General features: G+C 45.9%; 9 protein-coding genes across 9 annotated transcripts; 4 read left to right on the top strand and 5 right to left on the bottom strand.

The window, feature by feature from the left end:
- Window positions 1–102: 102 nt before the first annotated feature.
- On the bottom strand, window positions 103–3,666 carry beta'COP (coatomer subunit beta'). The gene is made up of 4 exons (XM_017089881.4): window positions 3,187–3,666; window positions 2,447–3,066; window positions 1,800–2,382; window positions 103–1,499 (listed from the first exon to the last, which is right to left on the bottom strand). The coding sequence occupies exons 1-4, from the start codon at window positions 3,539–3,541 to the stop codon at window positions 313–315; spliced, it is 2,745 nt and encodes a 914-aa protein (XP_016945370.2). The 5' UTR covers window positions 3,542–3,666; the 3' UTR covers window positions 103–312.
- Window positions 3,667–4,119: 453 nt separating this feature from the next.
- LOC108021634 (protein disulfide-isomerase A5) lies at window positions 4,120–6,138 on the top strand. The gene is made up of 3 exons (XM_017090445.4): window positions 4,120–4,947; window positions 5,003–5,614; window positions 5,689–6,138. The coding sequence occupies exons 1-3, from the start codon at window positions 4,290–4,292 to the stop codon at window positions 5,949–5,951; spliced, it is 1,533 nt and encodes a 510-aa protein (XP_016945934.3). The 5' UTR covers window positions 4,120–4,289; the 3' UTR covers window positions 5,952–6,138.
- A 362-nt stretch (window positions 6,139–6,500) lies between these two features.
- On the bottom strand, window positions 6,501–8,563 carry LOC108021086 (stAR-related lipid transfer protein 7, mitochondrial). Its single transcript, XM_017089607.4, has 2 exons — window positions 7,556–8,563; window positions 6,501–7,496 (listed from the first exon to the last, which is right to left on the bottom strand). Exons 1-2 carry the CDS (start codon window positions 8,195–8,197, stop codon window positions 6,867–6,869), a joined length of 1,272 nt encoding a protein of 423 aa, XP_016945096.1. The 5' UTR covers window positions 8,198–8,563; the 3' UTR covers window positions 6,501–6,866.
- A 389-nt stretch (window positions 8,564–8,952) lies between these two features.
- Window positions 8,953–11,440, top strand: Bdp1 (transcription factor TFIIIB component B'' homolog Bdp1). The gene is made up of 3 exons (XM_017089606.4): window positions 8,953–10,164; window positions 10,226–10,554; window positions 10,613–11,440. Exons 1-3 carry the CDS (start codon window positions 9,174–9,176, stop codon window positions 11,354–11,356), a joined length of 2,064 nt encoding a protein of 687 aa, XP_016945095.3. The 5' UTR covers window positions 8,953–9,173; the 3' UTR covers window positions 11,357–11,440.
- A 216-nt stretch (window positions 11,441–11,656) lies between these two features.
- ND-B22 (NADH dehydrogenase (ubiquinone) B22 subunit) lies at window positions 11,657–12,413 on the top strand. Its single transcript, XM_017068363.4, has 3 exons — window positions 11,657–11,859; window positions 11,936–12,075; window positions 12,132–12,413. Exons 1-3 carry the CDS (start codon window positions 11,762–11,764, stop codon window positions 12,326–12,328), a joined length of 435 nt encoding a protein of 144 aa, XP_016923852.2. The 5' UTR covers window positions 11,657–11,761; the 3' UTR covers window positions 12,329–12,413.
- LOC108005187 (DET1- and DDB1-associated protein 1) lies at window positions 12,362–13,653 on the bottom strand. Its single transcript, XM_017068375.4, has 2 exons — window positions 13,502–13,653; window positions 12,362–13,429 (listed from the first exon to the last, which is right to left on the bottom strand). The coding sequence occupies exon 2, from the start codon at window positions 13,416–13,418 to the stop codon at window positions 13,089–13,091; it is 330 nt and encodes a 109-aa protein (XP_016923864.1). The 5' UTR covers window positions 13,419–13,429; window positions 13,502–13,653; the 3' UTR covers window positions 12,362–13,088.
- Window positions 13,654–14,322: 669 nt separating this feature from the next.
- On the bottom strand, window positions 14,323–15,748 carry Tap42 (immunoglobulin binding protein Tap42). The gene is made up of 2 exons (XM_017069874.4): window positions 15,519–15,748; window positions 14,323–15,461 (listed from the first exon to the last, which is right to left on the bottom strand). The coding sequence occupies exons 1-2, from the start codon at window positions 15,639–15,641 to the stop codon at window positions 14,442–14,444; spliced, it is 1,143 nt and encodes a 380-aa protein (XP_016925363.3). The 5' UTR covers window positions 15,642–15,748; the 3' UTR covers window positions 14,323–14,441.
- A 293-nt stretch (window positions 15,749–16,041) lies between these two features.
- Grx3 (Glutaredoxin 3) lies at window positions 16,042–16,997 on the bottom strand. The gene is made up of 3 exons (XM_017072767.4): window positions 16,701–16,997; window positions 16,379–16,641; window positions 16,042–16,319 (listed from the first exon to the last, which is right to left on the bottom strand). The coding sequence occupies exons 1-3, from the start codon at window positions 16,908–16,910 to the stop codon at window positions 16,142–16,144; spliced, it is 651 nt and encodes a 216-aa protein (XP_016928256.3). The 5' UTR covers window positions 16,911–16,997; the 3' UTR covers window positions 16,042–16,141.
- Window positions 16,998–17,246: 249 nt separating this feature from the next.
- Nnp-1 (Ribosomal RNA processing protein 1 homolog Nnp-1) lies at window positions 17,247–20,016 on the top strand. Its single transcript, XM_017089842.4, has one exon. The coding sequence runs from the start codon at window positions 17,344–17,346 to the stop codon at window positions 19,432–19,434; it is 2,091 nt and encodes a 696-aa protein (XP_016945331.3). The 5' UTR covers window positions 17,247–17,343; the 3' UTR covers window positions 19,435–20,016.
- Window positions 20,017–23,946: the final 3,930 nt, after the last annotated feature.

Raw genomic sequence — 23,946 nt, 5'->3', positions numbered from 1 at the left:
TATAACATATTTTAAACCATTATAAACGATTTTGAGTTTATAACTTTAAATCGATAACGATGCTATCGATTTTTCGAAGGGCTATATAAAAGCCCGGTGGAATTGAATTTGTTGTATAAGTATTTATTGCATTTTTTGCTCCATTACTGTTGTACATAATATTAATATATATTTTAAACAACATTCAATCAAATCAAATGTGAATGTATGCGCGGAATTCTGTGGCTCGAAATGCTCGAAATGTGGGACTCCCGTAGCAGTAAACGATAGTTTAATATGGTATTCTAGATCTGGCTCCGATCTTGGCCCGCCCTAATCGTCGCTTAGAAAGTCATCATCCAGGTTCACATCTGTCGTATCGATATTGTCATCCAACGTGATGCCATCTATCTCCAGGTCTAGGTCGTCGTCGTCATCCGCGGCAGATGTGGGCTCGACCACGTGGCTGCTGGGAACAGCGGCTTGAGCGGGAACGAAAGTTGGCTTCACCTTCTCCTCCAGCTGCTGGCCGGCGCCACCCTGCTCGACTGCTAGTAGTTCATGGAGGGGGTTACGTTCGCTGTTAAGGGGCAGTTGCGCGGCTATACGCGCCGGCGCCTTGCGAGCCCGCTCCTCCTCCAAATGTTGCTCCACGCGCAGCGCGTCGCCCAGGCCCGGGAAGAGATTTGTATACTGAGCCGGATCGGCCAGCGACTGGCCCGCCTTTTCATTGACCTTGCCGAGCTTCTCGCGCCACAGCTCCACAATCCTCGACATCTGACTGGGCAGGTAGGTGCGGGCAAAGAACGCTGCCTCTGGCAGGCGGTTCGTCTCGATGAGAATATCCAAGCAGCGTTCTACGTCCGAACGCAGGAAGGCTGCCAGGAAGGCGAGGTTGTGGCGTCCCTGGGTCGAGCCGGCGGCACCCACTTCCTCGAGCAACTGAGCATCGCCGGATGCGGTTGAGAGCAGCAAGAGACCACTGAAGTCGTTCGCCTTCTGCATGCACTCCTTTACCAGAGCCATGTTGTTCTTGCTCGCTGCCACATCAGCTAGCTGTGACCACTTCTGGGAATTTTCCGACTCGCGGGCCAACTTAAGGGCGATTTCCAATTCCCCGATCTGCAAGGCCAAGTCGAACTTGTGGTCGGCATCAGTGGACACCTGCAGGGCCTGCGACTTGAAGCCCTGCTTCTCCAGGAAGTGTGCCACGCGGGTGCGATGCTCCTTGGGAATGGTGGGCAGCACTATGTCCGCGCGCTCGAAATCGCGGCGCATCACCGCCGTCTGGTACTCCAGCACGGACAGCTGCAGGCAGAAGCTGATCACGTTCAGCTCCTTGTCGCCCAGGTATATGCGGTTGTCCTTGGGCACGTAGCCCAGCAAGTACATTGTACGGTCCAAGTGGGATACTGTGACGATCTCGCCGCCCACGTAGTAGTTGATGCGATTAACCGAGTTGGTGTAGATAAAGCAGTCGCCTACCCAAAGGCCTGTCTTGACGCACTCTGAGACCTCACCTGCAATTAAAACGATCCAAAGGATATCATTTAATTCTAGTTTCTTAGTAGCAGACAATTTAAATTAAAAAAGGGAGATTAAAAAGTATGGATTGGATATAAGTTGAAGTGGAGAACTATGAAATCGGATTTAGACAATTATATTCTTTAAAGTAATAAGAATACCATAGAAAATTAAACACACGATCAAATGTTGTGCCTATTCTTGCCTCTTATTGGAAAACGTGTTCAAGACACGTTTACACAAGATAAGATGTTAGATAACTATCTTGGCCCAGTTTAAAAGTGGTATCCACTCACCCAAAACATTAAAGGCACTCTCCACGCCGTCATCCTCCAGTCCCTCCTTGGATTCCACGGCATTGGCAACCTGGGCTGTGTCCACTCCCAGGACGAAGTAGGAGTCATCTGTGGCCAGGCAGACCAGGCTGCCACTCTCGTTCCAGAACACGTTCTTCGGCTGCACCTCTATGCGCCGCACCAGCTGCAGTGTCTCCCAGTCGTAGAAGGCCAATCCGGAGGAGGTCTTTACGCCGAAGTAGTAGCCGCCGTAAATGCTCTCCGCTCCGTACTCGGGAGTGAAGCTCTTGCGCTCCTTGAAGTTGCGGAACAGACGAACGGTGCCATTGTTCTCTCTGATGGCATACTCGTTGCTCTCCAGCGCCCACACAAATTCTTGGGCGGAGCCAAAGGCCTTGTTTCTCAGCGCCATCGATGTGTAGATGATGTACTCGCCATCGCCGCAGACCACAACGAAACGGCCATTGGGGTTGTGGGCGATGGTCTGCGGATAGATCTCGCAGGCGCCCATGTCCTTAACGGCAACGGGCAGGCGTTCGCCATCCTTGATCTCAGTGCCATCGGCAATGGTCTTAAGGTTGACCTGCAGAGCAAACGAAATAGATTAGATATGTACTACTAAGACAAAGTATCCCCTGCTTACTAACCTGCTGCATTTCCGAGTGCTTAGCCCAAATTATCTTGCCTCCCACCACGTCCATGGACATTGCTGGCTCTTCGCGGCCCACCTTAATAATGATGGAGCCTTCATCGTATCCCAGGGCCACATTGTTGGTGCCCCGCATACTGGAAATGGTCCAGACCCGCTCGAATCCGTAGTTCAGGCAGGTCTCCAAACGATAAGTGCCCGAGTGCCAAATGCGCACGGTGCCATCCTCGGAGCCAGTCAACACGATAGGGAGCTCGGGATGGAAACAGACGGCCGAAATGTTCTGGGCGTGTCCCTCCAAGGTCTGGACGCAGGTCTTGTTTTGGTAGTCCCAGATCTTCACCAGGCGATCATCGGCACCGGAAATCAGGTAAGGCTTATCGCCTCCATGGTAATAGTCAATACAGTTGACGCCCTTCTCGTGCCCCTCCAGCGTAAAGTTGGCGAAGTTGGATCCTAGCTGCCACACCTTAACCGTGCGATCTAGGGAGGCGGAGGCGAAGGTGTTGTTATCCTTTGGATTGAACACGATCTGCATGACGTAGTGGGTGTGGCCCTCGAAGACGCGCTGGCACGCCCACATTTTCTCCCAGTTCCAGAGCTTGATGAGCATGTCGTCTGTTGGCAAAAGAGGAAGGAGTGAGACACAAAACCAAAGCATACTTCCCAGCGTTGTCCAAGGTAAACACAAGAAGAGGATGACGAAATAGGGGTCGGATAATTCCACTGTTCACTTACCACTGCTGGTCAGCACCAGCGGCTGTGTGGGATGCACCGCGATGCAGCGCAGGTAGTCCGAGTGCGCCTCGTAGGAGTGCACCTTCTCCAGCGTGTTGTAGTTGAACACCCGGATCTGCATGTCATCCGAACCGGTGAGGATCCAGTTCTTGCGTGCCACGAAACGGGCGGAGCGCACGGGGACGTCGCACACCTCGAAATCCTTCACCATTTGCTGGTTCTCGTAGTTCATGATGTGTACGTGGCCATTGTACAGGGCGCACAACATCCAGGGCTCCGCCGGATGGAGATCGACGCACTTGACCCGGTCCGAGCGCGACGTCAGGCGACGCTTGATGTCCAGTTTGAGAGGCATCTTCCACGGTTTGGGCAAACTACGGCTGTCTGCGAAAACACTAATTAATTGCGGCGAGACCAGGAAAACTCTTTTGCTGCTGCCTCCGCTGCTCTTCTTCTTCCCCTTGTTAATGTGTCAGAGCTGGCCTAGGGTTGTCGCCTGCCACGTACAAGCGCTGCCGACCGCGCTATCGATAGTCGGAAACAGGTCAGTGGTGGCTCGTGGTTATTTTTTTAATAGCTGCTAGACTCCGAGGCCTATTAAAAATGCGTTCTGCAGATAAGGTTGTTTTCTTTACGTGTGTAAAACACTAACTAAAATAAACAATTAAAGGAGGTTAATTATTTACTGGTATTCTTAATGAAGGAGTTCTAAAATATTAAGAAATCATTTATAAAACTTTTTAAATTTATTTATTATGAAATAAATCTGGATCAAATTGGATGTATAATCTATAAACAAGTTGGCTAAGTTAGCTATTTCTAGCTTATTCCAAGCTAGGAACTCGAAATATCAGCAACAACTAGTGGTGAGACAGGTGTTTTTCGCACAGCCGGCACTTTGAAGCGTGCTCTTAGTACCATCCCCGCCAAGCCAGCTATCGATAGGTTTTTCAACTAGTCCACGTCTTCTACCTGCGGCTTAAAACTAAAATGCCGCATTACAATTAAACCTGTATTAAACATGCAATTACCCAGTGCGCGCTGAATAATACCTCTGCAGACAAGCATTCCATTACTGATAAGTGTAAAGTTCGAGCTGCCCGATGTGGATCACGGGTCGTTTTGTTTTCCTTCTGCTGGTGGCACTTGTTGCCGCTAAAACGAAAACTTCGGCGGTGCAGGATGACATCGCGGAGTACAAGGACTTCAAGAAGCTGTTGCGGACCAAGAACAATGTCCTCACGCTCTATGTGAGCAATGCGAAGACCGCTGCCGCCGAGTTGAAGGTTTTCCGGGAGGCGGCGGAGGCGATACGGGGTACCGGGACGATGCTGCTTCTCGATTGCAGCCAGCAGGATCGCAAGAAGCTGTGCAAGAAGCTGAAGGTCTCACCGGATCCCTACGCCATCAAGCACTATAAGGACGGCGACTTCCACAAGGACTACGACCGGCAACTGAGTGTCAGCTCCTTGGTCACCTTTATGAGGGATCCTTCCGGCGATCTGCCCTGGGAGGAGGATCCCGCCGGCGCGGATGTCCTGCACTTCAGTGACGCCGCCTCCTTCAGCAAACACTTGCGCAAGGACATTCGGCCTATGCTGGTCATGTTCCACGTTCCCTGGTGCGGTTTTTGCAAGAAAATGAAGCCTGACTACAGCAAAGCGGCCACGGAGTTAAAGACCAAGGGCGGTTATCTCCTGGCGGCGATGAATGTGGAGCGTCAGGAGAACGCTCCCATTCGCAAAATGTTCAACATAACTGGTGAGCCAGCAATCACAATGGTAAACGTTTCCTACTTAACAAAACTTCTTGACAGGTTTCCCCACTATGATCTACTTCGAAAACGGCAAACTACGGTTCACCTACGAGGGAGAGAACAATAAGGACGCCCTGGTGTCCTTTATGCTCAACCCGAATGCCAAGCCCACGCCGAAACCAAAGGAGCCCGAATGGTCGGCCGATACCAACTCTGAGATTGTCCACCTCACCACGCAGGGCTTCGAGCCCGCGTTGAAGGATGAGAAGGCCGCCCTTGTCATGTTCTATGCTCCATGGTGCGGGCACTGCAAGAGGATGAAGCCCGAATACGAAAAGGCTGCGCTAGAAATGAAGCAAAAAAAGATTCCCGGCTTGTTGGCCGCTCTGGATGCGACGAAAGAGCCGTCGATTGCCGAGAAGTACAAAGTCAAGGGTTATCCAACGGTCAAGTTCTTCTCGAAGGGCGTCTTCAAGTTTGAGGTTAATGTACGGGATGCAGCGAAAATTGTCGAGTTTATGCGAGATCCCAAAGAGCCGCCGCCGCCACCACCGCCAGAAAAAAGCTGGGAGGAGGAGGAGGACAGCAAGGAGGTGCTCTTTCTGGATGACGAAACTTTCAGTTCAACACTGAAAAGAAAGAAGCACGCACTGGTCATGTTCTATGCTCCTTGTAAGTTAAGCTTCCAGAACTCTTTCTATTTATTGAATGTGCTAGCTTTAATAAAAATCAATTATTTCTTTTAGGGTGTGGACACTGTAAGCACACCAAGCCGGAGTTCACGGCGGCTGCCACAGCCTTGCAGGATGATCCGCGTATAGCATTTGTCGCCATTGACTGTACAAAACTGGCCGCGCTCTGCGCAAGGTACAATGTCCGCGGTTATCCAACCATTCTGTATTTCTCTTACCTCAAAACCAAGCTGGACTACAACGGCGGACGCACCAGCAAGGACTTTATCGCCTACATGAACAACCCGCCGAGCTCAGCGGACCGCACAGAGCTGTGATAAGCCTCTGCCAAGTGTAACTATACTGCTCTCTCACTATTTTGCAATCTCACTTCTTGTATTAGCTCTAATTGTATTCGTTTCGTTAACAATCAGCCTTGAAAGTCGTCTAGACTATCGAATATTTTATAAAATATATGTGCACTTTCTAACTGAATAGCATACTAATAAATTATGTTAAAACTAATAGATGAACTTCGTTTAACAAATGCTTTTACACAGATGCCTCTATTGGAACAATAAAAACTATTGAAATTATATAAAAGTATTTGCCTTGACTTATCAGAATCCCTCAGTCCCCTGAAATCAATTTCCTTTTAATCTGCAAGTAAAACAGATTCGTTCTGATGATAAAAAAAGCAAAAAAAACTGAAGAATTTGAATAGTAATACAAGATAATGGCGCACGCCGCCATGAATTGATAAGAATAAGTAATGGGCCACAAAGAATGTTATGTTATGAAGAAATATATAAGCGATCTGCTCAATCTTGAGTAGATGTTATGCAAAAGTGATCAGTGCGGCATAAAATTTCAAGTTATTCAAGATATTGCGTTACAATAGTCATCAGTCTCTCTCTGGGCGACTTTTTCCATTTCTTTTATTGTACAATAAATTTCAATAGTTTCTAATTGCGTTTAAAACAATTTCTAAACTTAATATATTTTGGTTTAGCTATATAGCTAGTATAGATATATATTTATATTTAAAGTTCCTCATCAATGTGGCACACATTCTTAGAGCATAAAATGCCAACAGCTATTGCACACTTGCTCTGGTGTTCTGTGGTTTCGATTTGTTTCGCCTGAATTGATATCAAAGTCGAAGGCAGGGATGAAGGGTTTGATTAGCAGCTTTGTGGGGGCGGGAAGGTCTAATGTGAGCGGAAGGGACCGGGCATATAAAGATTGGAGTCTTAGCGCTCTGCTTCGGGTTTACTGTTGACCTTGCGACGGCTCAAACTGCCCAGCCAACTGCCGCGCTGCTCATTAGCCGTATAATCGTCGTTGATAAGCGCGAAACCGTGGAACATGTCCTTCATTTTGATGGCACGCGAACAGGCATAGTTCTTCGTGGCCACGTACATCTTGGTGAGAAACTCGGGCATCTGTTTCTGCGTCACCCAGGACTTGATATTTTGCGGTATGGGTATGCCCGGATCGTCGTAGTACGTTAGGACGAAGTGCAGCCCGGGCTCGTGAAAGCCGCGAAAAGGCTTGATGACCATTAGGCTCCAGTAGTCGGTGACGCGCACTTTTCCAGACAACGCCGGATAGGAGTTGTGCGTGGCCCCGCGGTTACAGATGAAAATCATCTTCTTGTTATCGTCCTTGATATAGCGACGGCAATAGACATAGTCACGATTGGCGAAGAGCCGAGGCCACTGCATCTCCCAGTATATCAGATGTGAGTTGCTGCCCGGCACGGGGTCCTCGCTGATGAGCTCCAGTCTCAGGGCCGTGTCGTCCCACTGGCGGCGGTAGTCCAGATCGGTTTGAACGTGGAGGAAATCGTCGGCTGTAATGTCCTCGAAACGGGCATAAACCTGGGCAAAAAATAGAGAGTAAAGATAAGTTATACCAGAGATGAGAGTAGCTTAATCACCTTGTATGAGTACAAGGAGGAGCGCTCCTGCCGCCTCCAAATGCTGAACTCATTCTTGCTGAAGTACGGCTCCCATGTGTGGTCATCCTGGGCCTGAATGCGTACCGTGCCTGCGGGAGCATTGCGCACGTCCAGATCCAGCGGTCGCTGGCAATTGCTGATGCTGGACTCCGCCTCCGCCTCCTTGCTGGTAGATGGCTTGGTCTGGCCCTTTTTACAGCGCTGGTTGCCCAGCTGACAGTAACAGTACTTCATCTTCTTGGACTGGCAGCGCTCGCAGAGCTGATTGTGGGGCAGGGCGTTGATGAACTCAATGTCCCGGCGGCACATGTCGAAATTGGACAGGGCCAGGCGCTCCTTGTTCCAGTCAAAGCCGTCGCTGCCCAGCCGCTTGATGTTCAGCCCGACGAGACCCACAGCACTCATCACCATTCCCCGGAGCGGGGGCTGCAGCTCCCGGCGGTAGTAGGCGCGCCATAGCTGCTTCAGTCCCTGGGTTCCGTACACCGACTGGTAGAAACTGAACAGCTGCTGAATGCGGCGCGACCGCTGGGCAAAGATCGACTCGCATTGATAGCTCCAGGCGCGCAGCGTCTCCCGCGACTGGTTCTTGATGGCCAGCACAAATCGATTGAGCAGCATGCCGGCTAATTCAATTTGGCCGCTTGCATAACAGCCCACTGAATATGCGGCGACTTTGTTAAGCTCCTTCGCTATTACTGTGTGCCCTCGCCCGCGCACACTTGGCACATTTGTCGGCTCGAAACTTGGGGAATTTAGTACTGCTGACCGGGACACAATCGATCGGTTTGACGGAAGACTTACTGCACGAGAGCTGGGTTATGTTCTGGCCGGGCTTATCATGTTTGACGATTGAAAAAACGTGCAACTTGCAATTTGTCTGCTGCTATGTTGTTATTGAGCTGTTGTTGTTGGTGTCGTTACAGGCAGCAGTGTTGGAGAACGGCTGGCCGCCTGCTGAGAGTTGACAGCTGCGATCAGTGATCTCTGATCACTAATTCACCTTTTATGCAACACTAAAATGTAAGTTATAAATAAAAAAAACATTCACGTTAAACAAATTTTTGTGGGAGAACTGAATACTAGTGCCATAATATAAGCAAAATTCATTTTGCTTCAGCGCCTGAAAACTGACACTGCGTAAATTAAGTCCTGTGACTTATAAAAATAGGCTTTGATTTTTGGAATTGTTTTTTAGCGGCTTAACTGTCTTGACTGGACGTATTTGAGTCTACAAAAATGCCTTTCCAAAAGTAAATACTTACATAAGTAACACATTAATAATACCAAAAATTTTTTTATCAAACACAATTCTAAATTTAAGCGTTGAAATTAAAAAATCTTTAGCTTGACTAAGACTTTAACTCGGTGACGTTTTTCGATATTTCATAATTGTTAAATTTTAACCTACGAATACGCATTATCACTCCACTCTTTTGAGTTCCTTGCCCACTGTCTTTGCCTTTCGACGTTAGGCAACACTACACCTGGCCAACTCGTGGTGCGGCAGCATTGTTTTTGTTGCGCAGATTTTGATTCGATTTGATGTGTGAAACTGCTTTTGAGCCTGGAAGAATCCTAAGACAACCCAGGCAGGATGTCCATGCGGCGCCAGCGCATCAAGGCTCCGGCCAACCTGTCGCTCATCAAGCGCAAGCCACGCAAGGAGGAGCTCGCAGCGCCGAAGAAGGAGGTGGAGGATGAGGCGGTGGCGGCGGTGGTTGAGTCCCCGCCCCTTGCAGCGACCTCTGCGGAAGTGGAACTCGAAGCTGATGCAATCGCCTTCAAAATGCCTGCCAGCTCGGCAGGCCAACTGGAGGATGTCTTCCACTCGGACCTCGAGGACAATGTCATTCAGATGGACTTGCAGAAGACCACCAATGGGTTTCCCATGTCCCCCAGCAAGGCGCAAGCCCGCCAGCGTGTTCGACCCACTCCAGTGTTTGGCCAACGGCGCAACAGCTTTGTGGGCTCCCCAATGGCCGGTGACTATGAGGGCGACTACCAATCGCCGGCCACGCCCACGCGACGGGAGCGCTACCTCAGCGGTTCGTCCACGGGAACACCACAGCAGCATCAGGTGGGATCGCCCATGCCTCCGTCCCCATATAAATACCCACCCATGAGTCCGGGCATGGGACGCATTCGCACCGAATCCACCTGTTCCACGTACTCCGAGGGAGGCAGCAAGCGAAAGGGCGATGACAAGTCACAAGGCCACGGCGGAGCGCGGTTGAATGCCCGGCGTGACTTCGAGACGCGCTTCAACAAAGGCGTGCCCGACAAGTCCACGTTCAAGATGATGGACATGATTTTCTACAATCCAGAGAGCAATCCCATGGTTCCCAAGCAGGCGGTTACGACCATCAAAGATGAGTCTAATGGCGACGAGGCCAAGCCGTCGACGGATCAGCTGCTAGAGACCAAGGGAGAGTCAACATCCGCCATGCTAGTGCCTCAGTTGAAGCTCGATGCCAATGGCGAGATGATCATTGACGAGAAAACGCTGGAGATCGAGACCACAGCTGAGGTAGAGGCCCGTAAGGTGCTGGCCAACTCATCTCTTATTCTAATGGATGAGACTACGGGTGGGTGTCATAGATCATCTAAAATGGAACAATTTTGTATAGCTTCTTATCTACTGAGCAGGTGATAATGGTTTCTACAAACGCCACAAGCGCACGCCGTTCTGGACGTCCGATGAAACAGTACGTTTCTATCGCAGCCTGCAGATCATCGGGACTGACTTCTCGCTGATGTGCCAGATGTTTCCCACGCGATCGCGTCGGGATCTGAAGCTCAAGTACAAAAAGGAGGAGCGTACCAATGGTCAGCTGATCAACAAGGCGCTGCTCTATCCCAAGGCATTCAACATTCAGGAACTGAAGGACCAGCTGGAGGAAGAGGATCGCGAGCGAGAGGAGAATGATCGCCAGTGGAAGGAAATTTCAAAAGCTATTCCGGGGAACCCTAAAAAGGTTTGTTTAAAAAGAGGACATATAATTTAAAGTTACCATAACTACTATATACTTTTAGCGTTCTCGAATACAGCAGCAAAGCAAGGCGTCACGTGCTCTGCAAGATGGCGATGTTGTCTACGAAAACGAGCACGTGACGAACAAGAAGCTCGGCAAGCAGGCCTGGGCCAAAAGGCGGAAGGATTTGGAGGCCGACGAGAACGATGGAAGTGCTCCCGCCAAGCGAAAGCCCAAGGCTAGGCGACGACCTCCCAAACCACCAACTCAAGTGGCAACTGAGGGACATTCGAACTTGGCGGCCATTAAACAGGAGAAAGCGATCAAAACCGAACAAACTTTATGCCATTTACCATCAGGAGGAGAACTGCAGGCTGATCTCAATGGACTGCTGATGGATGACCCAATGGAATATGAAGTAGGTGTAAGCAAGCCAAGTGATAAAACTATCATCGATATGGATGACGGTACCCTAACCTATGTGAGCGACGTTGAATCCGGGAGTGAGGCGGCCAATCGACAGTCGGAAACATATTTAATCAACTTTATTGAAAACGATGAAGTTATAACGCCGGATGACCCCATTCCGCCCACCACTACCGAACCGGATATTGAACAAATTCTCGCAGAACTGGCGGAAGGATCGTTAGTCCTCGTCTCGTCCTTGGATCCAGAGCACGAGGATCGTGTGCTCAACGAAATCTACATGCTGGATAAAAATACGGGCGAGTTGTGCGAAACACCGCTGAATATACCAGAGCATATTGTTCAATGCATAATGAATGTTATGAAATTAGAGGACTAACAATATTTTATATTATTAGTTTAAGAGTAATTGTTAACGTTTATAATTTATTAAAGCATTTTGATGGATGCATTTAATTAATAATCTTGAGATTGAATTCATGTTCAAATTTACTCTTTTTTTAAACCAAAATTGTCTTTCTACTAATTTAAGTGTTAAATTCGAAAAATTTTCATTGTTTTTGTTTTTATATTTTGTTCTGAATTAGAAATAAAATTTTAAATTTAACAAGTTTTTGAATAGGCGCCTGTTTTAGGGTTGCCGCATTACAATAATATTTCTACGACTCCCAACACTATTGTTTAACAAGGCCGTTATAGCACACTGGCCGTTTGACAGCTGTTGTTGTTGTTGCCGAGGCATTGGTAGCAATTTACTAGAATTTAACAAATTAAGCCACAAACGATGGCCCAAGTTCCCTTGGCAATTGTCTCGCACAAGCGCCAGGTGTGCAGCCTGTACAAGCGGGCGCTGCGCAACCTGGAGGCCTGGTACGACCGACGGTGAGTGCGGCTGCCCAATAATATCCGAAGATTATATAATGAACAAGTGCATCTTGGTTGTTTCAATCCCCGCCAGCAATGAGTTCCGCTACCGCGCCGTGCAGCTGCGTGCCCGCTTCGACGAGAACCGCTGCAAGGATCTGGGCGAGGGCACCCAAATCCTGGCCTGCGCACAGAAGGAGCTCTTCGAGACGAAGCATTTCCAGCCCCGGAACTGTAAATAAATGGCTGCTGGTCATCGTATCTACGTATCTAACATGTTATCCTTGCAGTTGCCAACAGCGCCGGTGGCTGCGCCTTCGAACGAGAGGTGATCCCGCCCGACTGGCTGCTGGATTACTGGCATCCCCTGGAGAAGGCCCAGTACCCCGAGTATTTTGCCAAGCGGGAGCAGCGCAAGAAGGAGTACGTGGCCTGGTGGGAGAAGCAACACGGCAAGCCGGATCCCAAGGACCTGGGACACCACTAATCTTAAAGTACCGTAGTCAAATCAAATACAGTCTTTCTCTTTAAAAGTAAATCTATTGGAGCTCAGAGTGTGTGCTATTATAATATGTGTGTTGTACCGGAATGCAGTCGAACTTCCATTGGTCGAAATCTATATTTCATAACGAGTATTGTTTCCCTAACTGAAGCCCTATCCATGGCTCATTATATATGATTTTTCAAGAAAGAATGAACATTTTGTTAGATACAAGTTTTTAAACATGTAAGAAATTTACAAGAACACTCGTTAGATGTAACATTAAGATACGGTATTGAGGTTACATTTAAATATAACAGAATGGTTCGAGACGTTTATTCGCCTGAGTAAGTACAAAGTATCAAAAAGTCTTGCCAGGGAAAAGCCATACATAGCCAGCCATACATGAATTCAATGACTTATTTTTGAAAAAAAAACTTAAGAAATACTTTGATACATGTTATTTGTCTAGGCCTTAAGCATTTACCTATGATAATTTGGTTCAATTTCAAAGTACGAAGAATGCTGATGGCCTGTCCTTTGGCTAGGTACAAGTTACACTTTCATACACATGCGAAGGTGAAATTTAAGCGCGTATTCTATATGCGACATGTGAGGTTCGACTGCAACTCCTTTGTACTGTGTTTTCTTTGTTATATATTAATATATTTATGAAAGTAAATGAACGATAGGTTGTGGTGGCGAAGCTCAGGGGCGCGAGTGCTGTGGGGATGTCCTTCGTGTGCTTGGCTGGAGGTCCTGCCGCCTAGTTCAGCTCGTTGGGATCCAAGCGAGGACGCTTTTTGCTGTTGGTGCCGTTGCCGTTGGGCGTGGAGCTGTTGCCGTTGCCATTTCCGGACTCGCCACCGTGCTCACGCTTGCGCTGGAGCGTCTTCTTGTCCCACTGCTGGGTAAGGTAGCGCAGCAGGACGCAGCGCTTGTCCATCACGATCAGCTGCTCGGAATGCTCATCTTCGGTGGGCAGGTAGACGGAGGCCCGCTTCTGCGAGGTGCGAATCCCATGCTCGTTGCTTAAGTGGGTGAAATTGGTCGAGTCGTGGATGGGCAGCCCCTTAATAAAATCTTTCACGGACATTTTTGAAGTTTCTGCGGGGAACGAAAAATATGTGTACAGCACTTGCGATTACCACTCACTTAGAACATTCTTTATTGACTTACCTTTTTATTTCTTCGTTGTTTTATTAGTATTTCAGCGGAGCAATCTCACTATATGCGACTTTTCTTTATAGCAATTTTTGTGTGCCCTCGGGTTTGTTGTTGTTGTTCTTGGTGGTGGTGACAGCCAGTGTTGTGCAACGCACAATTGCTAAACTCTTAACCAGCACTGAAACGGTGGAGCAAGGCGAATTTTTAAATAAAACAATAATTTAAAAACAATGGAAAAAAGCTTTGCTGTATCTGTGTGAATCAAACAAAAATCAAACATATTTAGCTTTCGCGATTAAAAATTCACTGACTAATAAGTATTTAAAATAAGCGAAAATGTGCTAACAGGAAATCCCGAAAAGTTTAATAATTTAATTTAAATTTGTATGCTTAAAAGTTTTAGATATTAACATGACTAAAGGGGGGAAATACATATAGTGCAGCACATTTTTTGGTTTTTTATTCATTCTTTAACAAATAAGGGATTGTGAAATGATTTTGTGATTTGGCATGTGGATTTCAAAGTTCTTTTTTGTCAGGCAATATTAAAAAAAACTATCCAAGTTTTGTTCGTTAAATATATTCGAATATAGCACAGTATAGGACGGTTAGAATAGGACCGCCCTAATGTACATTTACTGAGAAGTTACTCTTTTAAAATTTATCTAATAGATCTAAGATAGACAAAAATACTATTATCTTTACTAGGATTTTTCAAAAATTAATTTAAATTTCGCCATATTTAACAACTATTACTGGCTCTAGTCAAATTTTGATTGGTTTTAGTTGCCCAGTGCTAAACCGCCCACAATTAATATCAAAATTACTTTAAGTTAAATCGTAAGATTGTGAAATATAATTTGATTTTTTTTGGATATACTGGCTTAAAACCAGAACTTGGGTAACCCATTTTATTGTTTTTAGAAAAATACATAATGTATGAGTGAGTTTCTTAACTACGGTTATGACGGTTTCCGTCCCCGCGACGCACCACATCCTTGTACTCATCCATGCGTCTCATGCGGTCCAGATACTCGGGATCGTCCTCCTCCGCCTGCAACTCCTCGATGGCCTTCTCCTCGTCCTCCTGTTCGTTGGGATCGCGGGCGGCCGCAATGGCCTGCGCCTGATTCATCTTGGCCGTCTTCTCCTCGTCGGGAAAGATGCCCTCGTCGACGCGCTGCTGGTAGAACTCATCCACCGTCAAGATGGGCAGACTGGGATAGCCCAAGCCGAACACAGCCTTCTGCGTGGCATTGCGAGTGATAATAAATGGCTGCAGAGGCTTTGGTTTGGCGGCCTGCTGATGATGATGATGGTGTCCGGGTCCGTGGCTGTGACCATGACCTCGGGAGGTGGACGATGATGGAGGTTGGTGCTGATTTGGCGGACGGAAAGAGTCCACTTCGTTGTCGGCCTCGCCACCAGCCATTCGGGCCAGACGCATCTGGGCCAGCTGCTTCATCACGCCCAGCGATTCCAGTTCCTGCTTGGAGTCTATGATGCTCTTGTCCAAATACTTCAGGAAGAACGCACGTTTGTCTTCGTCGTCGGCCGTTTTGTTCTTGACTGCATCCCGCATCTTGGCCATGTACTCGTCGATCTCCTTCATCCTGCGATACTGGGCTATTTTGTCGTTCCTATTGAAGGCTGCCTCCATCAGCTCCCGCTGCTCGCTCTTTTGGGCCTGTCCGTCCGCCTGAGCCACCTGTGATTTGGGGCCCGCACAGAGTTCGTACTCCTGGCAGCGCTGCAGGTGGTCCTTGAAGTAGATCTCGCCCAGCTCCAAGGACTGTGTGCTATGGGGACTGTTGATCTTGGTGGTCAGCTTGCCGAGGAAGTAGGGCAGAAGCATGAAGGGCAGCGATTCGGTGGATACCTCGTCGATCATCTCGTTGGCACTGAACATGCTCACCTGGTTTACGATGACGGTGGCCTGCTCGAAAAGGCCCATTGCCGTCTTCACTTTGTTCTAGATGGTGGGTTAGAGTTCTAGAATTGGTTTTAGACGGTATGACAAATAACACACCTGAAATTCACTGCCATTGAAAGGCAGGTCGGTAACTTCCAGTTCGTCCAAGATGTTCCAGCCCCTTAAAAATATGTCCGACAGCTTCTGGTCCTCGCCGCCAGCGGTATTACCCTCAGCCATTTATAAATACTGCTTTAATTCCGGTTTTAATGTGTTTTTCGAAAATAATAATAAAGTTGCGAAAATGATTTGCAAGCCGATGCCAAACAGCTGTTTTTTAGGGATGCAACATTGAAGCTACAGCAGGGCTGATTTGTAAATATTTAGCTTTTTTTCTTATTTTAATTATTTTTAAGAGTTCGTAATTAAATATATATTTTAACATATTCTTTTTGTAGCTAAAGCTATATTAAGCGCTGAAATTTGAAAATGGCTCCAAGCTATAAATGCATTCCAACTACATTGTTAATAATCTTCCAGATTATCTAGTAACTAGATAACTAAAATATCGAAATTCTACTTTTAATATATTAGTAAGTGATTAAGTTTAATTAAACACCCTTTAAAACAAAATTAGAAATGTTGGCAAAAATCCTTTATTTATACAAAAGCCTAAGGACTTAGCAAAAAGTTTGTTCTTGGATTGAGGTGTCGATGGAGTGGGTCGCAGTTAATTGAAATTAGCCCTTGAGCGTGGCCTCGAGCTCCTTGTTGGCCAGCAGTTCCTTGATGATGTCCAGTCCTCCAATTAGTTCGCCCTTTACGTACACCTGCGGATAGGTGGGCCAGTCGGAGTAGGTCTTCAGACCCTGGCGTACCTCCTCATCGCTCAGGATGTCAAATGTCTCGTATGGTAAACTGTTTGGGGATATTTTTGATCAGAAAGAGGAAAAGTAGTATGTAAGGAAACGCCATACTTTGTGTCGTTAACAATAGCGATGAGTTGCTTGGAAAAGCCGCAGCGCGGTCCATTTCGGTCGCCCTTCATGAAGATCATCAGCGGAGCCGTGTTGATCAAGGCCTTCAGGCGGTCCTCCAGCGTTTGTCCCGTTGCCGCCGCGCTGCTGGCACTTTCGGCCAACTTCTTGGACTTGCTGCTGATGGCGGCAATGTCCACTCCGTCGACACGGTCCACAGCAGAGCCCTTGGCGAAGAAGATCACTGTGGGCACGGCTTCAATCTGGGGGAGATGGAAAATTAGTTCGTGCCTTTATACTGCCCTCTGAGGCTCAAACCCACCTGATGCTTCATGGAAATCTCTGGAAATTGTTCGGCATTTAGGCTGATGAACTGCAGTTTCTCGCCAGTAATCTTGGACAGCTCCTCCAGCGCGTCTTTCACCTGACCACACTGCTCCGCCCAGTCGGCGGCGAATAGCGCCACGGTCGTCTTGTCGGTACTTATGTACTTCTGGTACTCCTCGGCGGCAGTTACGTTCACCACGGGCATGTTTTCTTTGATTTTTGCAACTTAATGCTTCTGAGTAGCACAATTTATGGAAGGCAGGCCGAATTATCAGCTGGGAAGAGTGATGCCAGACTGTTGACGAAATGAGAGCAATGTGCCAGAGCTGGCAGCTTAAAAAAAGCTATACCGGCTATTTTTGAATTTGGGAAATGGTTAAAAAAAATCCTCAGCAAAGAAATTAATTACTTTAATTTTAATTAATTACATGTCATATTTTAAACCGGTATATACGACAAAAACTATATCAAAACTAAACTAAAATAGGCCCATGCTCACGCCTTGCATTTCTGGCAACACCGATAGGCTATCGATTTCTGGTAACACTGTAACGGCAACACGTGCATCAAAGGCCGTATTCAATATACACAGCTCACTTATTTTTCGCAACGCGACCCAAAGTTGAATTAGCCGGAGCATGGTGACGCGCAAGAAGCCAGTCAAGCGCAGCGCCGAGGCGGCGGAAATCCAGGTCGAGGATGAGGAGGCGACCCAGCCGAAGGTGGCCAAGGAGGTGATGGTGGTAGCCCAGGAGGTGAAAATCGTCCGTGCCCTCGCCTGCAACGATGTGGCCCAGCGGAATCGACAGATCCGCAAGCTACGTAAGTGGTTCAAGCTGCGGGCTAGTAGCTCCTTCCCCTTCACCGAGGATGACTTCATGCGCATCTGGAAGGGTTTGTACTACAACATGTGGATGTCGGACAAGCCGCTGGTCCAGGAGGAGCTGGCCGAGCAGCTGGCCCAGATGGTGGACAGCTTCGATGGCAACACTGCCTGCAGCTTGGCCTACTTTAGTGCGTTCATGCGCACCATGTGCCAGGAGTACTTTGGCATCGACCAGTGGCGCATGGACAAGTTTCTGATGCTGACCCGTCGCATGGTGCGCTACGTTCTGCGTCTGCTCAAGCAGAGCAAGTGGTCGCCGGACCTCATCGCCGCCTTTAACAGCAGCATGCAGCTTTCCGTGCTGGCGGAGCAGCCCAAGAGTCGCGGCATGACCATGCACTATCTGGATGTGTTCTTTGAGGAGCTGGCCAAGGCGGCCGATGGCGAGATCACCGCCGCCCAGGTCAACCTGTTTTTGCGTCCGTTCGTCACCTACGTGGCCACTCAGCGCGATGCCAAGTTGGTGGCCCAGTGCCGCACTAGGGTGCTCTATCACCTGCTCTACCAGAGCGACTTGGGGCGCGAGTACAGCGAAAAGTACAACGCCTGGAAGCTTATGGGCTTCCCCACCGCCTCCATTGATGACATCGAGAAACTGGACTCTGGCTTCGATGAGGAGGATGATGAAGGCAACGCCGAGGAGGAGACTCCTCGGGCCACATCCCTAGATCCCCGAGCGGGCAACGTAGATGTGCACATGCCAGAGCTGCCGCTCAACGCAGATTGCGTCTTGGACGAGCTGCAGACACAGCTTCGTACCAACGATTTCAACAGCAAGCGTCGTAAGGGGCTGCGCAAGCTCATCCAGATCTTTGAGACCTACAAGGGAGGAGAGTTTCCTCTCGGCGTTCGCACAATGCCTAAAGTGGAGGGCCAAACACTGTCGGAAATGGTGGAACAAAAGGTGGCCGCCATCGATGAGTTGGAGGACGAGGTCTTCGGTACCGGTAGGAAACTAAAGAAGCTGAACAAGTCCAAGCGCAAGCGTCTATTGCAGTCCATTAACTTTGAAGAGGTGGACGAGCACAACTACGACGAGATCATTGGCAAGGCCCTCCCTCCGGAGTTGCAGAAGAAGGCAAAACACAATGCAAAGGTGCGTTCAAGCATAAACAACGCCTGGGTGGTCGAGGACGTTAAGGAGTCGGATGCAACAGAAGATGGCAAAGAGGAAGCCAAGCCCAAGGCAAAGAAAGCTAAAAAGGATGACACGCCCAAGCCTAAAAAAGACGAGCAGTCGAAGAAGGAAGGGCAGCCTAAGCCCAAGAAGGAGAACGCCAAGCCCAAAAAAGAGGAGCAGCCCACGCCCAAGGCACAGAAGGAAGAACAGTCAAAGACAAAGAAAGTAGAGCAGCCGAAGTCCAAGGAAGACCAGTCCGACCCGAAGAAAGAGGAGCAGCCTACGCCCAAGAAGGAGGAGCAACCCAAGTCCACCTCCAAAACCGAGACTGCTGGTGACGATGAAGCCACCACCGCTACCCCGCAGCCAACAAACGGCTGGGAAGCCCCTTTGGAGGCCGGTGAGCAGGAAATCTTTGTTCCCTCGCGAAAAGTCCAACTGAAGCAGGCCAACAGCAAGGTGCAGAAATCGACGCCCAAGCAGGTTGCGCGACTGCAATTTGCAACTCCACAACCGGGAAGTGCCAAGCGAGTGCGCATAATGACCAAGAGCAACTGCTCCTATCCCAAGAGCGACTACTACCGCCAGCTGAAGCTGTCACCGCAGCTGCCCTATGACGCGGATCGTCTGCCCGGCAAGAGTGCCCTTAAGCCGCATGTGCTACCGGGTCCGATTCATCCTAATTTCAAGGGGGCCAAGCGGCTGTTCAACGACACGCTGTGACGTTGAGTACAGTGGAAACGCCTGGGAACGGAACAGGATCAGGAACATTAATGGTCTTGGTGCTCTAATGGTATAATCCCAAAAGGATTGCAATCTAGCTCTCCTGTAAGTGTCACCCGACGAAGAGGGACCGCATTCACATCAAAAACCATCCCACTTCCTGACATGGCTTTGGAGATTAAGGTAGCACATCCACCATAGACATGACTTATGCTGGTTTTATAACACGTTAATATATTATTGATAAAGCTTCCATTCGATATTTTGCTATTTTAAAATGTTAAGATCTTTATTTAGTTCAGAACGCATAACTATGCTTTACAAATTTCAATTTTCCAAAATAGTTGAAATTTTTCCTGCATTGTAAGCTGGTACGACTAAACAACTTGAAAAGTCTATAATTTTCCACCCAAATAAGATCCGCATAAGACATGTACTAAATGTAACCCCTTAACCTTTTAGTAGTTACAATTACGACTTAAAGTACTATTGCTTGTAGGCCATTTTATGTTCAAGCTATCCTCTGAGTTGATATTGAAATAAAAGCAAACGTAGTATATGTAAAATGAAATAAAAACAAAATTTTGTTTACTCTGAAGGGAAATACAACTGGATCTTTCAAAACGTTCACTGTGGACGAAGCGCACCAGGCACACCCTTCTGGCGAAGGCGACTACTATATATATATATATACAAAGAAATGAAAATCTACTGTGTTCGTACGATCGTTACGAGTGTACATCAATCGAATGGTATCGCAAAGACTTAAAGTGTTGCATACCAAGACTTTAAAAAAATCGATTGGTTTGGGAGAAAAAGCGGTGAAAGATTAAAAGTGAAAAGTTAGTACATTTTATCTGTTATCTGGGGATAAATGCACAAGATCATAAGTCTAGTTTAATTCTCATTGGGGGACTTTTCAAAATGAAAATTTTATTTCGTTTTTCAGTTAGTCCTAAAACGTAATTTTAGGGTGTTAGAAATTTAAGATGGTGTTAAACAGCTTCATATAAGAAACTTTGTTCTACCACTTTTGAAAAATCCGCTAGTTTGGCGGGAAAACAGCTATAAATAGCTATACTTTGAACGCCCGTAACTTGTGAATTTCTAAAACATGCAGCTTGTGCTAAATGTCGTTGGAATGGTGTATTGAAATAGTGAGTAAATCTTCCTAACATGATTTGTCTAAATACCATCGGTAAAGTTTTCGGTTAAACTTTAAACTTTATAGCCCTTGAGATTCCTCATCCTTGCACAACATTGAATTTTGTTTGTGCGTCCTCAAACGCTATTTTATGGTATTTCTTTCATATAAGAAACTTGAATTCTACGGCTTTTGAAAAGGTAGATAAATTATATGATTGATGTTTAAAACAAAAAATTCCGATATCAAACAAAAACACCTCTTAACGAGGTACAAATCTAGTGACGATCGGACCTTCAACAAAAAATCTTCTGATATCAACGTTTGTAACGAAAATGTATTATACGATCTACTAAATAAATGGACCTTCTTTATTTTTCCATTCGGCACGCAGCAATTCAATATGCCTGTGTTTAACTGTACGATTTTGATAAATCGTGTCGAATGATACAAATTTAGATGAATTTATTAAGTAGATCGTGTAATACATTTATTTTTACTTCGTTAAGAGGTGTTTTTGTTTGATAGTTTACTTACTGTGGATTTCGTAGTAAGGAGCGTCTACATGTTAGTCCCCTTTTCGTTTTCCCCTGTCACTTCGTCGTTAAAAAAAATATATATATTCAATTATTGTAATCTATATCCGATCGTTCCTTTGAGAGCTATAGGATATAGATGCCCGATAGAGGCGGTTCTCAAACTTGATCTGCGTACACAATATAGCGGACGACAGTAAAAGATTCAGATCGCTAGCTTTTTGAATGATCTCGCAAGAAATGTTGAAACAGACGGACATGGATATAGATATCCCCAGGTGATCCTGATTAAGAGTGTATACATATACTTGATAGGGTCGAAGTCGTCTCCTTTACTGCATTAACAAGGGTATAACAATTTTAATAAGCTTAATTTCTTATATTTAAAATATTATAAAAACCATTGTTGTCTTGTCCAGGACCTCAAAATATTATGTTTTAGGTGCAAAAACATTATGGTTTTAAAAACAGTCGTTTCCCAATTTCGAAGGCGCCTCATTAGTAATCTTTAAATGTAATTACAATAATTAGAATCAATTTTACTTTGTATTTTAAGACCTTTTATTTAAGCATTTAAAATTTTTCTTTTTAAGAATTTTGAAAAATTTTTAAGAAAGCTTGTATGGTGACAAAAGGTTTCGATTGCTATTGATTAAATCTGGCCCACCAAAAATCATCAAATTGTAAGTCATAATAAAATTTTTGTATTTCTTTTCAGTAAAAATCTCCAAATTGGGTAACCCAGATCCGATGGTCGGATTTTCGTCGAACTTTTTTCTTTTCCGTTATACAAAGACAAAAAAGCTTAGTTTTGAGTTTTACCGGAGTTATAGGGATCACAATACGATGTTTTTCGATCTTTTTTGAAAAAGTTACATGTATTCCCTATTTTATACCTTCGACATATCTTAATACTATTTTTACTAATCAATCAAATATTAATATTAAATAATTAAAATTAAGTATCTGGGGTTGCTCAACGGGGAGATTTTAACCCTTTGCTTATTCATTTTACTGATTTTAATGCACCTTGCAAACAATAAGGATAACAGAGGAACAAGCCTACAATCTGCTTTATTTTTGTCGTTAAGTAATACATATTGCAGTATACTTTGAATAAAGGTATCAAACAAGTGCAATTTACAGCCCTTGGATTAACCTAAAGTTGATTTAACTCAGTCTATTGCACTCAATGTTCCTTATATGAGTCACTTTGCTCTTGACTCTTGAGTTTGCAGTTAACAGTCTGTACACTTTCACTCCACTTGCAGTTGAGCAAAAGAAATTGCATTTAAGAGAGCGATTTGTATGCAATTTGAGTTTTCAAATAAAAGAGCTCAACTTACATACTCAACGAAAGTGCTCAAATGCGTTTACATTTGACTCACAATGAGATGAGAGTTGCTCAAATGTTAAAAATGCTAAAAATGTTAAATCCTTTGATACTTATTGTATTTTATCTAGTAATAAAGTCTCAGTTAGATTTATAACACAAATCAATTAGTTTATTTTTTACTTTTCTTCAAATGATAAAATACATAGTCCCAGCTTTTCTGAATATTTTGTTTTCATTAACGCTTAAGTCAATTTCATTCAATTTCAATTTGCAAGTGTGTTCTACATTTGAATGCCATTGTAATTTGGACAAAAAACTCTTTTGGTTATGTCATTTTGCGGTTGATGTGTATTAAAAGATATTCATACGGACTCACAACACAATTCACAAACAGTTTTGATCCCACCCATGCAAAATGAACTTCCGATCCGTCCAACGCAATTGGTTGAATAATAAATTTTCATAATAATTGAATATTGGGCACCGCAGAGGGGAATTTGGGGGCGGATGGAGGAGGTGTGACATGTTCATAAATCTGTTTAAAGTGAATGGCCAGCAACAATAACAGAATTCATTTCCTCGAGGATAACATCTGTTCAGAAGTGTTGCAACACGATTGAACAAATTAAGTTTCACACAGGACCAGCAGGCACAGGACACGTTAACTTTCTACACATTTGACGCATGTTTTGTCCTCCTGGTATTGGTGTCCCCGTCCTCCAGCCCACTTCACTCGATTCGATCTCATCCCTCACAATTCCTGTTGACAATCTGTTTAAGTTGCGTAAATCCCAGCCAAACAAGTCAGTGCAACAAATACGTGTGTGTATGTCCAACTACACACAGCACTGGCACTTCACTTGAATTGTGTGTCTATCGAACTACGGCTGGGAAACTATTTCCCCCCGGAAAAAGCCAACCTGTCTTGTCGCCACCTCATTTTCCTCCGAGTGCTGTGTTGTATGCATGTCTTGTGTATTAAAACTTGTCGAAATTTTATTCAATTTACGTGCACTTAGGCGACGATTGTACATTAAGATATGACGCACAAACTTGAAGCACTGCACAGCTGATCCGCATCCTCCCCCACTTTTGGCCCCCTGGACGATTTATTTGAATGCTCGGTAATAGATATGGATACGTGGAATAGTCGGCAGACTGAGGAAAGTGCCAGATACAAGTACATCTGGGTAATTGGTTACCCTTTCCAGCCGACACGTTTGTAGGAGGTCTTTAAGCAGAGCATGGCATTCAGAGCTTAAACCTGATAGTCTCTAGTAAATAAACTATTTTAAACACATTTTCTGAGCTAAAAAAAGATATTTAATAACATCACAGATTTTTAAACTTTATGATACTTGTATATAAAAATTAATTGGTTACCATTTCCAGCTGACACGACTGTAGGATTGAACCTGATAATCGTAAGAAAATATACTAATTTTAAAGCAAAAAATTCTTCTTACAAGCTACAGTTTTAAGAACTGTGTGTAATA

This window comes from Drosophila suzukii, chromosome 2L, assembly GCF_043229965.1.
Source record: "Drosophila suzukii chromosome 2L, CBGP_Dsuzu_IsoJpt1.0, whole genome shotgun sequence".
In the NCBI taxonomy this organism is placed as follows: Eukaryota; Metazoa; Arthropoda; class Insecta; order Diptera; family Drosophilidae; genus Drosophila; species Drosophila suzukii.
The sequence above is the reverse complement of the archived record's forward strand: the minus strand, read 5'-3'. Positions and strand labels throughout refer to the sequence as shown.

Excerpts from the sequence above, each read along its gene's own strand:
- beta'COP (XM_017089881.4), bottom strand. The coding sequence starts at position 3,541 with ATGCCTCTCAAACTGGACATCAAGCGTCGCCTGACGTCGCGCTCGGAC. Across the intron at positions 3,067-3,186 it reads GCTGGTGCTGACCAGCAGTG|ACGACATGCTCATCAAGCTC; the intron begins GTAAGTGAACAG and ends TTTTGCCAACAG. Across the intron at positions 1,500-1,799 it reads GAGTGCCTTTAATGTTTTGG|GTGAGGTCTCAGAGTGCGTC; the intron begins GTGAGTGGATAC and ends TTTTAATTGCAG.
- LOC108021634 (XM_017090445.4), top strand. The coding sequence starts at position 4,290 with ATGTGGATCACGGGTCGTTTTGTTTTCCTTCTGCTGGTGGCACTTGTT. Across the intron at positions 4,948-5,002 it reads CAAAATGTTCAACATAACTG|GTTTCCCCACTATGATCTAC; the intron begins GTGAGCCAGCAA and ends ACTTCTTGACAG. Across the intron at positions 5,615-5,688 it reads GGTCATGTTCTATGCTCCTT|GGTGTGGACACTGTAAGCAC; the intron begins GTAAGTTAAGCT and ends TATTTCTTTTAG.
- LOC108021086 (XM_017089607.4), bottom strand. The coding sequence starts at position 8,197 with ATGCTGCTCAATCGATTTGTGCTGGCCATCAAGAACCAGTCGCGGGAG. Across the intron at positions 7,497-7,555 it reads CCTCCTTGTACTCATACAAG|GTTTATGCCCGTTTCGAGGA; the intron begins GTGATTAAGCTA and ends TTTTTTGCCCAG.
- Bdp1 (XM_017089606.4), top strand. The coding sequence starts at position 9,174 with ATGTCCATGCGGCGCCAGCGCATCAAGGCTCCGGCCAACCTGTCGCTC. Across the intron at positions 10,165-10,225 it reads TCTAATGGATGAGACTACGG|GTGATAATGGTTTCTACAAA; the intron begins GTGGGTGTCATA and ends TCTACTGAGCAG. Across the intron at positions 10,555-10,612 it reads TTCCGGGGAACCCTAAAAAG|CGTTCTCGAATACAGCAGCA; the intron begins GTTTGTTTAAAA and ends ATATACTTTTAG.
- ND-B22 (XM_017068363.4), top strand. The coding sequence starts at position 11,762 with ATGGCCCAAGTTCCCTTGGCAATTGTCTCGCACAAGCGCCAGGTGTGC. Across the intron at positions 11,860-11,935 it reads GAGGCCTGGTACGACCGACG|CAATGAGTTCCGCTACCGCG; the intron begins GTGAGTGCGGCT and ends AATCCCCGCCAG. Across the intron at positions 12,076-12,131 it reads GCATTTCCAGCCCCGGAACT|TTGCCAACAGCGCCGGTGGC; the intron begins GTAAATAAATGG and ends TTATCCTTGCAG.
- LOC108005187 (XM_017068375.4), bottom strand. The coding sequence starts at position 13,418 with ATGTCCGTGAAAGATTTTATTAAGGGGCTGCCCATCCACGACTCGACC.
- Tap42 (XM_017069874.4), bottom strand. The coding sequence starts at position 15,641 with ATGGCTGAGGGTAATACCGCTGGCGGCGAGGACCAGAAGCTGTCGGAC. Across the intron at positions 15,462-15,518 it reads TCAATGGCAGTGAATTTCAG|AACAAAGTGAAGACGGCAAT; the intron begins GTGTGTTATTTG and ends CCCACCATCTAG.
- Grx3 (XM_017072767.4), bottom strand. The coding sequence starts at position 16,910 with ATGCCCGTGGTGAACGTAACTGCCGCCGAGGAGTACCAGAAGTACATA. Across the intron at positions 16,642-16,700 it reads AGATTTCCATGAAGCATCAG|ATTGAAGCCGTGCCCACAGT; the intron begins GTGGGTTTGAGC and ends CATCTCCCCCAG. Across the intron at positions 16,320-16,378 it reads GCTATTGTTAACGACACAAA|TTTACCATACGAGACATTTG; the intron begins GTATGGCGTTTC and ends ATCCCCAAACAG.
- Nnp-1 (XM_017089842.4), top strand. The coding sequence starts at position 17,344 with ATGGTGACGCGCAAGAAGCCAGTCAAGCGCAGCGCCGAGGCGGCGGAA.